This window comes from Stegodyphus dumicola, chromosome 1 (genome assembly GCF_044657685.1).
Source record: "Stegodyphus dumicola isolate Sdum_Otavi_A_Nest chromosome 1, ASM4465768v1".
In the NCBI taxonomy this organism is placed as follows: domain Eukaryota; kingdom Metazoa; phylum Arthropoda; class Arachnida; order Araneae; family Eresidae; genus Stegodyphus; species Stegodyphus dumicola.
The window spans coordinates 31,406,773-31,420,599 of NC_140768.1; the positions used below are offsets into that span (position 1 = coordinate 31,406,773).

Below are 13,827 nucleotides of genomic sequence, written 5' to 3' on the forward strand. Positions count from 1 at the left end.
CCATTTCTACTTCCTAACAAAGAAGCTTCCATTAGCCTATTGGGACAAGCTGTCTGCAATAAACTGATGTAATATATTTGGGTAAACTGCACCTGCTACTGCATACCTTAGGGGAAGGAAAAGAAAATAACACCGAATCTCGGCCGTTACGGGCAGCTGTGGTCTTTTGAATGAAAAACCGTATCGGATATTTTAGCCTTCAAAGGGCTAGCTTATAATATAAGAGCAAGCAAGTACAGGCATTGCAGGTATGTTTTTTTGCTGATTATGATGGTTCTAGCGTCAGTTAAAAGCATACATTTTTAGATAGGCGCACTAATCGAATCTTTAGTAGAAAGAGAATTTTGCTAATGCTGAAATTGAAAGTGTAAGTTACACTAAAAAAAAAAAAAAAAAAAAAAAAAAAAAAAAAAAAAAAAAAGAGGAGGAGGAGACACGGGTTGTCGTTTGCTGTTTAAATAAACTGAATGACGAAAAGGCTTTTTCTACAGCGCAGCGAGGATTGCAGGTAACGAAGGTAAAGGATTGAGGCTCTTTCGATCTTAAAACTTTTAAATGAAACATACAAAATAGTATGTATTTTCAATTCCGAAAAATATTTATTGCAATATGTGTGGTTATAGCCATTCATACATTTTGAAATCGATAAATTTAATTTATATAAAACTGTTAAAGGTACAAACTGAAAATTATAATTTTACCTGCTAAGGAGAATAAATGCATGCTGTAAATACAGGCATTTAGATAAAAGCATAAATAACAACAAAGTTTAAAAACTCTATTTTAAGGTATATATTTTTCATAATTCATTAAAATTTTTCTTACTGGTATAATACATTTAAATTCGATGTTTTCTCTGGTAATTTATTACGAACAGTCTTAAAATTAATTTTAAAGTGCATGCGCAAAGGAAAGCAAATTTATGATTTGAAGGTATAGTTTAAATAGTTCACCCCTGATCGATACAGTGATTGGTACTCTTGGATGGTCTATCATTAGGCTCTGTTTCGGATCCCAGAGATGGCATGGATGTTTGTATATGCACGCTGTCTTTGTGGCATGGTGGCACACAAAATGTACGGTGAGTCAAAAATTCTCTCAAGGAGTGGGAGACCGTCGGAGCGATCTCCCCGTGCTCTTCATCAAAATTGGGACGGAACATTTCGCATGTGTAAAATCTGTAGCCCCGGTAGTGCATCTTGGGTAATGTCTGGATGATGATACTGTTAAATTACTGGTGAATATTAGCCATCCCCCCAAAGATTGCATTAAGCTGGAAGTAAAAACGACAACAATATCAACAAATGTCCATGCCCTTTTAATTTCGAATTGTGATAACATTTTGTATTGGTTAGACGACTTTCTGAAGCGATAATGAAGCAAAGTTTTAATTTATAAATGTTAATATTTATAAAAGAAAAAAATACATAATCTAAAAGAGATTGAGAAGCAAATCTCGAAGGAGAAAAAGGGAATTAGTGTCACATAAATTAAAACTTAAGCTTTGCGAAACAGGAGTGAGAGGAGACAGTGAAGGAAATACGAGTCGTTCACAGCATTCACACTGTAACTGAAATTAACTCTTCTGCAGTGAGCCAGTACCTCTTAAGAAAATATTAAACGACACATGTCTTGATGTTGTATCTAATTACATCTGTCGAAAGAAATCGCCACATATTACAGTCACCACTCATTTTCAAACTAATGATCACAAATGTGAAGTTAAAAATAAATAAGTACATCAAAAACTTTATGTTCTTCAATAGTACTGTGGTCCTAGGGCATGAAGAAATGTGTGTTTCAGAAAGTGCTAGACCCGTGAGCCACAGCATGAGTTCTTCACTGAACACTTCCTAATAATCTTCTGTACCTGAAGGTCATGTAAATCACAGGAAAGTGTCCACTCTCAGCGCTGAGGATGTCCTCAAACGAAGGAAATTTAAATTCAGTTGCAGTCCATACAGATATTATTCACCGCTTTTCAAACGGCGCTTTCTCGTCTGCTGCTCATTAGAGGAGTTTCGCATGTATTGTTCCCGACTTCATCCTCTTCTTCTCGTTCCACAACAATAGTCTGCATGTGTAAATGACTGTGTAGGTCTATGTTAGCATACTCTGTTGGCGGCTCTTTCCGCCTGACCGTAGCGATGTTGTGATGTTCCCTAGGAAGTGATAATTCTACGTACGTTATATCCTCTGGAGGCTGCAAAATACAAACATAAAATATGAGCATTAAATACAGCTAAGACTAAAGTCCTTAAATGCATTACATTACAGAAACATCACAAATACAGTAATACATGTGCAGGTATAACAAATAAATTGGTTAATAAATGGCATGTGGGATAGAGTTTTAGTATCTAACCATCACTCGGATCAAGTGTCTAACCATCACTCGGAAAAATCAGAAAAATCACACGTTGATTTGTTCCAAGCATGATCATCAATTTCGTGTTTTAGATTTTATGCATAAGATAATAATTAATTGGGAAATTTCATTTCCTTCATTTTCCTTATATATATGTGATGTATCAGCTTTAGTCGTAGCTTAAATAATCAGATGATAAGTTTAAAAAGCAGGATCCATTTATTATCATTAAGGAGAAATAGCAGTTACAAAAATCAGATATCCGGAGTAAATAAAAAGAATTACTAATAACTTTTTGTATGAAGTTTACTGCATTGTGACATTTAAGAAAAAGCTCCGATATTCTTTTTGCGAGTCTTTTTATAGCCTCTGGAAAGGCGGAGCTTTCAAGAAATGACGTCAGCCTCATCAGCCAATCCAGTTCGCTTTAAATACTTCCAGAACATTCTAAAACTGTACGTGTAGAAAAGGCGGGAAGAACAACTTGACTACGGGGCTGTGTTTTTAATTCCACGTACTTTCAAATAAGAGACCGTCGCCATTTAAAATGAAAAGAACATACAGTTAGAATTTTAAGTGTATTCTTGACTATGGAATTTTATTATTACATATATATATATATATAATTATTATTATATATAAGTATTATTAACATATATATGTAAATAAACCTTTAAGAAAAACCACAGAAAGTTATAAAAATAATCACTAAATCATTACATATAAAAACAGAAGTCCAGTGACGGTCCACTGGCCAAGAGGTTAAGAATCCTTGATCTATCATACTGAAGTGCCACTTGTTAACCGCTTCACATCGCTTTTCCTTTGCTCAAGTGGCAACAGCTGAAATAATCGGAACTTTTAATAACATTGAATTTGGTTAAAATTTTCGTGGTCATTTGCTTAACTTCTGTTTTCTTTTTAATAAAATTATTTAAAGAAGTTCATTCAATTCATTACACTAGTAATGCAGTTGCCATTATTCAACGGACTTCAAAGAATAATGAGCGTTTCTCCACAGAAAACTAATATGCATCGTTTAGCATGAGTACTCATTAGCCACAAATACAGGTTCGTGTCCCCACGCTATGTCTCCTAACATTAATAAACGTAAATAAAACAGGCAACAACAGACACGTTGAGAAAGCTTGAGCTAACGCATTACACAATATGCATGGTAACATACACAGTTGCCATATTTTAAGATTTTCTTCTGTAAAAGACTGTAGGTATATTGTTATAATATTTATGAATTTGGAAGTACCGAAGGTTGAGAAACACTGTTTTAAAGCAGGAAGTAAATATGGACGGTAAAACTTGCACCATGATTCTGCTATCTTGTTTGAGAAAGTCTACTGGAAGTGTAAAAGTGCCCCTGAGAGGAGTTTCTGCTTTTGGTAAATTATTAAAAAATAGAGATATCTATTCAGACCTAGATGTTTGTATATTTAAATTAGTTAATTAAAATCTACAAACACCTGTGATAATGTTATACCTAAAGCAGTATCTTAACATTAAGGCCGGTAGCCTGTGTTTGTCAAGTGTATAGAACAAAAGCTCATTTCGTAGTTTATCATTTAAAGTTTTGTAATGCGGGTTGCGACGTAGGTCTACCTCCTCGTGGTGCACCCTGGAAACGCTTTTCGGCTAAGTGATCTACAGTTTTCGTATGCATGCTTCCTCTCTTCGTACTCTCATTTTAAAGGAGAAACAAATCCTGCTCCAGTGGGTGCCTGGCTATTATGGCCTTTGGGGCAATGAACAACGGACTTCCTTGCAAAAAGAGATGCCAGCTTAGTAAAACGTTTTAATACAGCCATTTCTTATTGAAAGATTAATTAAAAATTATTTATGTTTAATATCTTACGAAATCTTCAGACTTGTACAGTCTTAAGAAGTTGGAGAATGATAAGTCCTTCTTTTATTCCCGATAATCCAAGATGCAATGCATTTGCAGTTTTCCACCTGTCTACAGAACATGATTGCCTTGCTGCCCACCTGCACCACATAAAAACTTCAAGCGTTCCTATTTGTCCACTTTGTGATTCTGGAGAAGAAATGGACAGGTACGATGTGGGCTAGCTGAACAGGCTACTTCGATGTGGGACTCTTCGTAGTCTTGCAGAGCAGTCGATATATTGGGAGGCATGAGGGCTTCAGTCTTTTTGCTCTTAGTTAAATTGTTTGTAATTTTTGTTTATAATTCTGTGTAACTTTTTGTTCTAGCCATTGAAAATAAAAAAAAAATGTTTTGTAATGCTATTTAGGTGTAGAAAACAAACTTCGGCTGATATTTTTAAATTGTAGTTGTAATTTCTGCTAATAGTTAAGCAATATCAGTGGCAGTGACTCGTGAAGTTTTAGATTAACTTCTGTAGCTAACCATTAGATATCCATTAGATATATTAGTCACATTTTAAGTTATTCTCATCTTCAGAGTCGCATGTTTAACTTTATAATTCAAGAATTAAACATTTCTGTTTTCGCTTGTGCCATTGTTTAACTATTGTTTGCCAATTCTTTTTCCGGAACTATTTTCCTATTCAAAAATGAATTGTTCAATTCTAAGAAAAGGCATGAGTTATTTTAACGTTATAACTATTAAACCTCATTTAATAACCTAGGAAAAGCTCAAAACTTATCGGAGCTGGAAATTCAGAATTATTCAAAGATTGACTAAGTTTTATACATCTTCGAAAATAACTGGATAAGGTATATTAATAAGATTTTTTACTGTTAATATAAATTAAATTATAATTTCATTTTTTTTAAAGCCAGAATTAAATTTGGTAGTAAATTAAATTCAGCAGCATATTAATTCTAAATTTAAATCTTATGATTTTTCAGCTGTCCCGGCTCCAAAATAAGTAGAAAAATTCTTCATTTTCGTTCAGAATGCACTAATTATTTTCATATCATCAGCTTATGCATACCTCCACATAAATTTTACATTACATTATTTAGCGAGGAGAGTGAAAACAAAAATCAGGAAAGAATCTGCAAGTTCGAAGCTAACGTTTTGCTTTCATGACAGATTCGTTCGTAATAACACTGATTTTACGAAAATATACTGAATTGCACTCATAACATTGTACGGCTCATAATTCCAATAATTAAATAGGAAACGAAAATTCGTAGCTCATCAAAGTTATGAATTTTCTAATGTTTTAATAATACCCTGATGTTGGCTGCGATATACGTCGAAAACAGCTAATAAGAAATTTAAGAAAGGATGCGAAGTGTGCTTTTTGGTTTCATGACAGATTCATTCATAACTTTGCTGATTTTACGGCATTTAGATCAGTAGTACTCATTCGGCTCATGGACCAACATAATTAAATAGCTAATTAATGTATAAGATACTTTCTGTGTCTTTCCTGTATGAGATCTAGTTGTAACAGTAGCACACTCGGGGAGTATTTCAGAGGTCTAAGCTTCAGATTCGAGTCCTGGTAAGGATAATTCGCATTTTTCTCACGTTCCTGGTTTAGAAAAACCTAAATAAGGTGTTTTTCGCACTCCTTCCAGCATGACTTCGTGGTGTAACGGTAGCATACTCGACGCGCATTCGAGAGGTTCATGGTTCAGATTGCACATTTGTTTCCGCTTCCTGCTTGTAAAAAAAAAAAAAAAAAAAAAAAAAAAAAAAAAGACTAATGGCTCTGTAAGTGGCACATGAAATCAAGGTCTTGCACGATAATTTGTAACCACCAGGTTTTAGCGACTGGGTATCATAATAAGGTATTTCTCCCACCATCCTAGCGTCCTTCGTGGTGTAGTGGTTCTGCACGCTGGTCGGGTATTCCAGAGGTCCGTGGTTCGATTCCCGGTGAAGGCGTTGCTAATTTTTCATCTCTCCGGCCTCCAAAAAATATACAAGGGTAAATTTTACAAGGCGAAGTGTATAAGGTATTTTCTCTATATATTCTTCGTGATGTAATTGGAAGTAAATCGAAGCGTATTCACGAGGTCCAGTGTTCGAGACCCGGCGTGGTTACTGCACACTTTTCACTTCTGCTTCAAAAAAATCTAGCGACTCTACAAATGCCTCATTAAGTTTGTAAGAAAAGACAACTTTTTCGCATTATTACACTAATATGTAATAATTCGTTGCAATTTATTCAAAATGCAGCTTTACAATACTTGCATTAAATTACTCCAATAGGATAAAGAATCTTTTGTGCATTTCCTAAGTTTACTCTTAACCAATTAAACAAATCAAACATCACCTAATCTGTGAGATGATAGATTTAGTTACTCAAGAACCTTAAAGGTATTTTAAAATTACTGAATATTAATAGCACAGGAATGAAAAATCGATTTCTCTTAATCTGGCAAGGGAAGAAAGATCACTGACAAAGGAAGTGAATTTTAATGTACTGAGATAATTTTAAAAAGGAAGTTTGTTTAAGAAGGCCGCGTAATTGCTACTGTCTAATCAACTGAATTGGAACACTCTTCTTAATCGTCCTCAGATAAGTCAAGGTGTTGCTGGAATTGTCATGGGGCTGACTTTGCAACAAACGCCTGGGATATTAGTAATTGCATTCTCCCTGGAGCAAATTAATTGAGTGAAATCGTCGTAAAGCTCGTTTCTATCCAACTAATATTTATTTCCATTCATTCATCTGGATATCGATAAGAATTCATTTTCATATTTTATCTGTATCGACAAGTATCCTAAGTATACACTGTTAAACAGGAAACTGTGCGTTGCTTAAAATTTAAATAGTATAGAATTTTATATATTAGTACATTTTCTAGAAACGAATTCAGAACAATGAAACACGCAATCTACAATTCTTCTTGTATTTTAGATTCAAGAAATATTTTTTGACGTAAAACACTTTACCACAATTTAATATTTTATAAATTCCGTGTGAATAATAAAAATAGTTTAATTAAAAGTACGAACATAAATAAATAACAAACAAAAATGTAATTTTTTACGCCAAAAGGACCTTTATTTTCATTCACACATACATAAATGTTTCGATAGCATTTAACCTAACGCCATTTTGGGGCTAAAAATATTTAAAAACAGCCTATCTTTAGAATTTCCCATAAACGGTCTCGCGCACTGAATATAAAAATGTTTTATTTCGTACAAAATTGTGTTGCCACTGCTCGCTTTTAAATCATTGAGATTCTTAATAAAAAATTCGTTAAAGTTTAAAAAAATATGAAATAGCTAAGAAAACAAATTCGAAATTCAAGTTGCGTGCTTCCACATGCCGATATTTGGGTGGAGGACTATGTTATTCAAAATTTGATGGCTGTAGGTAGTCCTGTTTTTTCAGAGGGTGAGAAACATACATACATTCATGCAAATTATTTATTATTTAGTTTCGATAAAATTTAGTGGCAACAATTTGAAAAATATGCAGCCGTTTATAGTGATTCGGCGCAAAATGCCGTTTCGAGAATAACTGTCCAACTTGGCAAGCGTCAGTTTGGGCTAATAATTCTAGTATCAAATAAAAAGAAGAAAAGTCTGAAATTATCAATTAAAATTCTCTTTATCTAGATTTTAAATTCAAAAAGTTGTAAAAAATCGGCCTAAAGTTAGTAATTACTAGTGTCCCGGTTTGAATAGACATTTTTCGCTTTCGTTAAATGGCAAGACGAAAATCATTAGAAGTTTATTGAATTAGAGGACGCTAAGTGGCAACAGTCTGAACTTTGCAACTTACTTTCGATTTATTTGATGCAGCTCGAATGCTGCTGATGAGATGTTAAATAGATTCTAGATTAGATTAATTTGTTTGGTATTCTAATAAATTCCCTTTTAAACTAGACTGAATGTTGATTTAGATAGAAATGCTGCTGAAACACACATATAGAAATTTAGATGCGGTATTTAAATTTATTGCAGATCTTTTAATTTATTGCGCCATTATTGCCTACTGAATAATTACATTTTATGTTATCAGAAGAAATCAACACAGATACATGCGGGTTATTTCAGATACAGTTGTCCATGATTTCTCAGTAAAATAATTAATAGTACAGGACATTATTTTCATAGACTATTTTATTTATTTTTCGAATAAATAATATAATTTCTTAAAAAGCACTAAAAATTATAAGTTTCACATGTTTTCTCTTTTGAAAATAATTACTAGTGTGGCAGTGTGTTTTCTCAGAACTTTGAGCAAAAGTAAAAGCAAAATCTTCATATCAATTTTCATCATATTGTTATCCAAATTTGTTACTATTACTGAAACGTTTTTAAAATGTTGACCGAAACATTCGAATTCATGATTATATTAATTGTAGTTAAAAAAATAGAGATATTTCTTTGCAATCAAGCGAAGAGGAATAAAATTTAATAAAATCAACATTAAATTAATTTTAATGATTTCTCCTTTTTCATTCATTTTTTTTTTATTTTTCCTGTTTTGAATCGAGAGAAGCGTTAAATTTCGCTCTCCCTTTTTTTTTCTCTGTTTTTTTGGTATTAAACATACAGAATAGAGCGAATTCCAAATCAGTACTTCATATAAAGAAATAAATTACTTTAAAAACCTAGATAGACGGTGTTTTGGGACAGAGAAAAATGAATTTGTCATATGACTGTAACTTCTTGGCACAAGTCTCAGTAGATATTAATCATGTATGTATGTTACCGTGAAAGACCGAAATTGGAGAATGTTGACTTTCACCGGAGAATGTCAACATTCACAGAATACGTCGGTGAAAGATCGAATATTGCATTGCATTTTTGTACATTCGGGCCCTCACCGGTGTATGTCGACATTCACAGATATGCTCTGGTGTGGGTCCAAAAGAGAGGAGTGTATGTACACGCTGTCATTGCAAAAGGAAGTGTTCCACAAATAAATGCAGTTGTAAAAGCAAGGGCCTCTTTTGCAATTCAAAGTGTCATAATATTTTAAGTTGCTGCATTAAATAAGATTTGAATCACATAATTTAGTACGTTTTTAACTTCTATTATTTTCCTTTCTCATTTTGAATGTACTGTGTGTTTTAAATTCGTATGTTCTTAAGTTCTTAAGTCTCGAAAGCGTTTTTTCGCGACTGAATTACGGAGAAGAAAATATAATATTGTTATATGTTCAACATTCACCATTAGTACACGGTGAATGTCGACATTTACCGGTGTAAGACAGAAATAAGAGTATTTAGAAAATATTTCGGACATACATCATGCGACTATGTGTATGTTGACATTCACCGATGAAAGTCGACATTCTCCAGATTTCGGTGTTTCACCATAACATGTGTATTAAAATTAGAGTAAAATTAAAATTATTAAAGTTTTCTCCTCACAGGCAAAATAAGCTTCATAGGTATATCTGACACGATCAACTGTAATTAATGACAGTTTGAAGATAAATTGTTTCTAATATATTTTTATAAATTTCAATGAGTTCTTTAATCATTTTCAGAACACAACGCTCATGCCAATGTTGCAGTATTTAATTTTCATGAATTTCATTTGTAAGAGGAAATTGAAATTTCAAATTTATAAGAATATAAGCAAATAAATTGGTTTATATTCAGCAAATCGAAATTTATTACAAAAGATTCTTCTAGGCAGTTGCAAAATATTCTTCTGTTTCATAATACAATTAATTATTTACAATTAATTTTCAAGGAATACCGAAAAATAATATTAACTAGTTTCCTACACCGGTTTCCGAAAAAGAAGAGAAAATAAATGTAACAAAATTTAAAAAAAAATCACAGATATATTTAGCTTCGCTCTCAGAGAACACAAATGAATTATCTTTCTTCAGCTAAGAAAAGAAAAAGAAATGGCATTCCAAGATGATATGTCAACATATGAAGAAGTACTGAATTCAATTTCATCTCACGTCGAATTTCGTAAGAAAAGAAAAAAAAAATACAACTAATCTATTTCTCTTAAGTTATATTGACTTTAGTTTCATAGGATCAAAATAAAAAGTCTTAGTTGGCTTACAATCCGGCAAACACAAGTAAAAGTAAGCCTTGAAGTGGGATTTGAAACGAAAAGTCAACTTTGACAACTTTGAAAAAGTTGATAAAGAGGGTATGATTAAGAAATGAAATTTCAAAGGAAAATATTTTTTGCTGCATATAAAAATTAGACAGATTGTAAAATTAAATAAGGTTTATTTTTATTTTTAATGTATCTCTTCAACGTGAATTTAATAATTTTCATTTCAAACCGAATATGTTAATGACAGAATAATTTAATCTCGTTGAATTTCTTTCCTAGACTTACTGAAGTGGTTTAAGTTCTTTTTGCAGAATTTATTGCAGTTTAGCGGAATTTCCAATATTTTTTTCGCTATTATTTTATCCGCGAAGTAAGTGTTTTCGTATCATTTCTCCCATAATTCGACTTCGAAAAATCTGATGTGGATTCATCACTTCCTTGTATGGGGCTATTAAATTATACAATTTTTTTCCTGCACTATATTTAAACTTATTTCCTCGGATTTTAGTAGAGATATATTTCTTGTTAAATTAATTAAAATCTGATTTTATGGCAAAGCAAAAGTACATAAAACCATAAAACCTCAAAGCATCTTCATTAAAAATTGTAATATGCAGCAAAACATAAAACACCGGATAAAGTAAAAAAAAAAAAAAAAAAAAAATTCACAATTATAATTACAGTATCTACGCGAAAACAAGCAATTCGGCCACCGGGCAAAAAGGCAGATTTTTTGGTGCACAAAACTGAAGTTGAAGTCCTTTGAAAAGTCCTTTGGACCCACTCTGCAAAAAGACACTAAAGGTGCAGGAATTGATTTAATTCACTATTCTACTGAATTTCAAATGTAAACAAGAAGGTGGTTCGTTAGGCTTAACTCGCCACTTAAACTTTTAAATTGCTGATAATTCTACAACTATTGCATGTAGATTAACTAAAGGCACAAAAACTTTAACCTGGACATAAAAACCACATAACTGAATCACCTTTCAAGAAAAAATGCGCAAGTTACTAACATAGAAGAATAAAATGCTAAGCTCACCAAACCTGGTAACAGAATCAGAATATATATATATGTAGGATTGGTGCAGCCGATAGCAACAAAAAAGTGATGTGCACAACTACATGTTACAGCTGTCGCATATAAAAAAAATCAATGTTCTACGGCTACTCGTTCTTGAGTTATGCGAGATACATACAAACGTACGTACGTACAGACGTAAAGAAAACTTACCTCTTCTGAATCCGTTTTAAATCCATTTTACAATCCGTTTTCACAAAACCTGCCTTTCATTCTGTCTATAGGTATAGATGTGATGAAAAAATATCGTTCAAATGCTTTCGAGAGCGGTCGAAATGGATATTTTTTTCAAATATAACGCACGAAGTTTCTCACGATTACAATACTTCCTTCGTTTGGTACAAGAAAGTATAAGGAATAAAATTTGCCGTATTAATTACAGTATAGTTTTGCAGTAATTGCTTCCAGAGATTCTTATACTACGCTTACGATTTATTTACGAAGGACCTAAAGATACACAATTTTTGTTTTTTTTTATGATATGAAAGAGATACACATTCAACAGAATACATGTTTAGAATTTTGAATTTTCTTCTTCTTGTGGTGGTGTGGTGTGGTGTATATAATTATGGCAAAGCACACTAGGGCTATCTGCCTAAGGGAAGGGATGCCTTTCGTGGAGGACTTTCTAAGGGAAACTGGCTCGTATACACGTTACACATGGGGAAAATCACGAAAACGCCCATGCAGCCAGCTCGTTCGCGGGATTCGAACCTCGGACCGAACTACCAGTGTTCAGCGTCTTTACCGCTCGGCCGCTGGTGGGCTTTCTTCCTCTTGTAGTTTTCTAATAGGTTGTAGGAAATTCTCTGCTCAGAGCACATGAACAGAAAGAATCATAAGCCGGTATAGGATACTTCTGGATATTGTGCAAAAGTAAGCGACGGAAAATTAACCTAATTGAACAGTCAAAATTTGATATCATCTAGGTAATTAATACCTTTGTTAAACCTCGATAAGTGTCATTTTCGGAATAATTTCTCTATGTTTTCTATCTATTTTATCATGAGATAATATAACAGCAGTTTCTCCATCATTCAGAATTTAATTAAAGTTGCTCATGTTAGATACGTTTCTCATGCATGTCAGCTCAAAAGACGCCATTTCGATTAAGTTAAATTACCGTAAAGTGCAACCTTGGCTTTATTAATAACAACTTTATGCATTTTAAGACAGGAAGTACGAAGTCATCCAGGAGCAAAAATATTTTGTTCTCTAGACAGAAGTCTATCATTTTGATATGCATAAAAAGGATACAAAAGAGATAGAAAAACGACATAAAACCTGAAGTGCCATTGTTCGAGCAAAATGAAAGTAAATGGAATCCAAATTAAAACCTTAAAAAGGCCTGGGAAGGTAATGTCTTAAAAGAGGTGACCGAAATGTTTCTGACCTCAATATGTAGATGGCAACCCAAATCAACCGAAGTGGGAGGGAACTTGTTTGGGGATAACTGCCAATCAAAATTTCAGCTATTTTTAAAGCAAATTTTTTTGTTTGACAATTACTTTTGGGAGTTGATCTGACCGCTTTTGCAAAAAATGGGAAAAAAAATCGAGTGTCATGCTGTCATTAAATACTTGTTTTTGAAAGATAATACGCCTATTCAGATTAAACAGGAGTTGGACATAGTGTACGGTGAAAATTTCGGCGTCTGAATTTAAACGTGGCCGTATGAGCTTAGATGACAATGAACATTCAAAACGGCCAAAAACTGCAACCACTGATGAAAACATAGCTAAAATCCATCAAATGGTGCTGACGATCATCGCATCAAGGTTAGAGAGACAGCAGATGCTATGAGCATGTCCAAAGAACATGTTTGCCACATATTGAACCAAGATTTAGATATGCGTAAACTGGTTGCATGTTGGGTGCCGCGTTTGCTCCTTTTGGACCGAAAACTTTTCCGAATGCACATTTGCACCGTTCCATTGGCGTAATAAAGCGGAGTTTTTTCGACAACCTTGATTCATCATTACACACCAGAAACGAAAACACACTCACAACAGTGGGCTGCAAAGGGAGAATCGGCTCCAAAATTGGTAAAAACTGTTCCTTCTACTGGGAAATGGATGACAACAGTTTTTTGGGACAGCCATGAGATTGCCTCAATAGATTACCTTTAAAAAAGGAAAATCATTACCGGGGGATACTATATAAAAAAATAAAAATAAATAAAAAATATTGCTCCATGTCACCCCTCCGCGGTTGCAATGGCGAAAATCCATGAATTAAGATTTTAACTGCTTGATGACCCTCCCAATTCGGCAGACTTGGTACCAAGTGACTTTTGTTTCCCTAATCTATATATATGTCCCTAAGCTAATAAGGAATATTGGAGAAAGAATATTTTCGTTAAATTTAGGAGACTTTTCAGAGAAAGACTCCACATAATATTTGGGCGGGTTAAAAAGATGGGAACATCGC

The 13,827-nt window shown here is 33.4% G+C and overlaps 1 protein-coding gene across 1 annotated transcript in view; it reads right to left on the reverse strand.

The window, feature by feature from the left end:
* Positions 1-395: 395 nt before the first annotated feature.
* Positions 396-13,827, reverse strand: part of LOC118192559 (neural cell adhesion molecule 2-like) — a 585,775-nt gene continuing 572,343 nt past the window's right edge. The window contains exon 13 of the mRNA XM_085810465.1: positions 396-2,203. Coding sequence (XP_085666591.1) covers positions 1,982-2,203 — 222 coding nt within the window. The 3' untranslated portion in view covers positions 396-1,981. The remainder of the gene's footprint in view (positions 2,204-13,827) is intronic.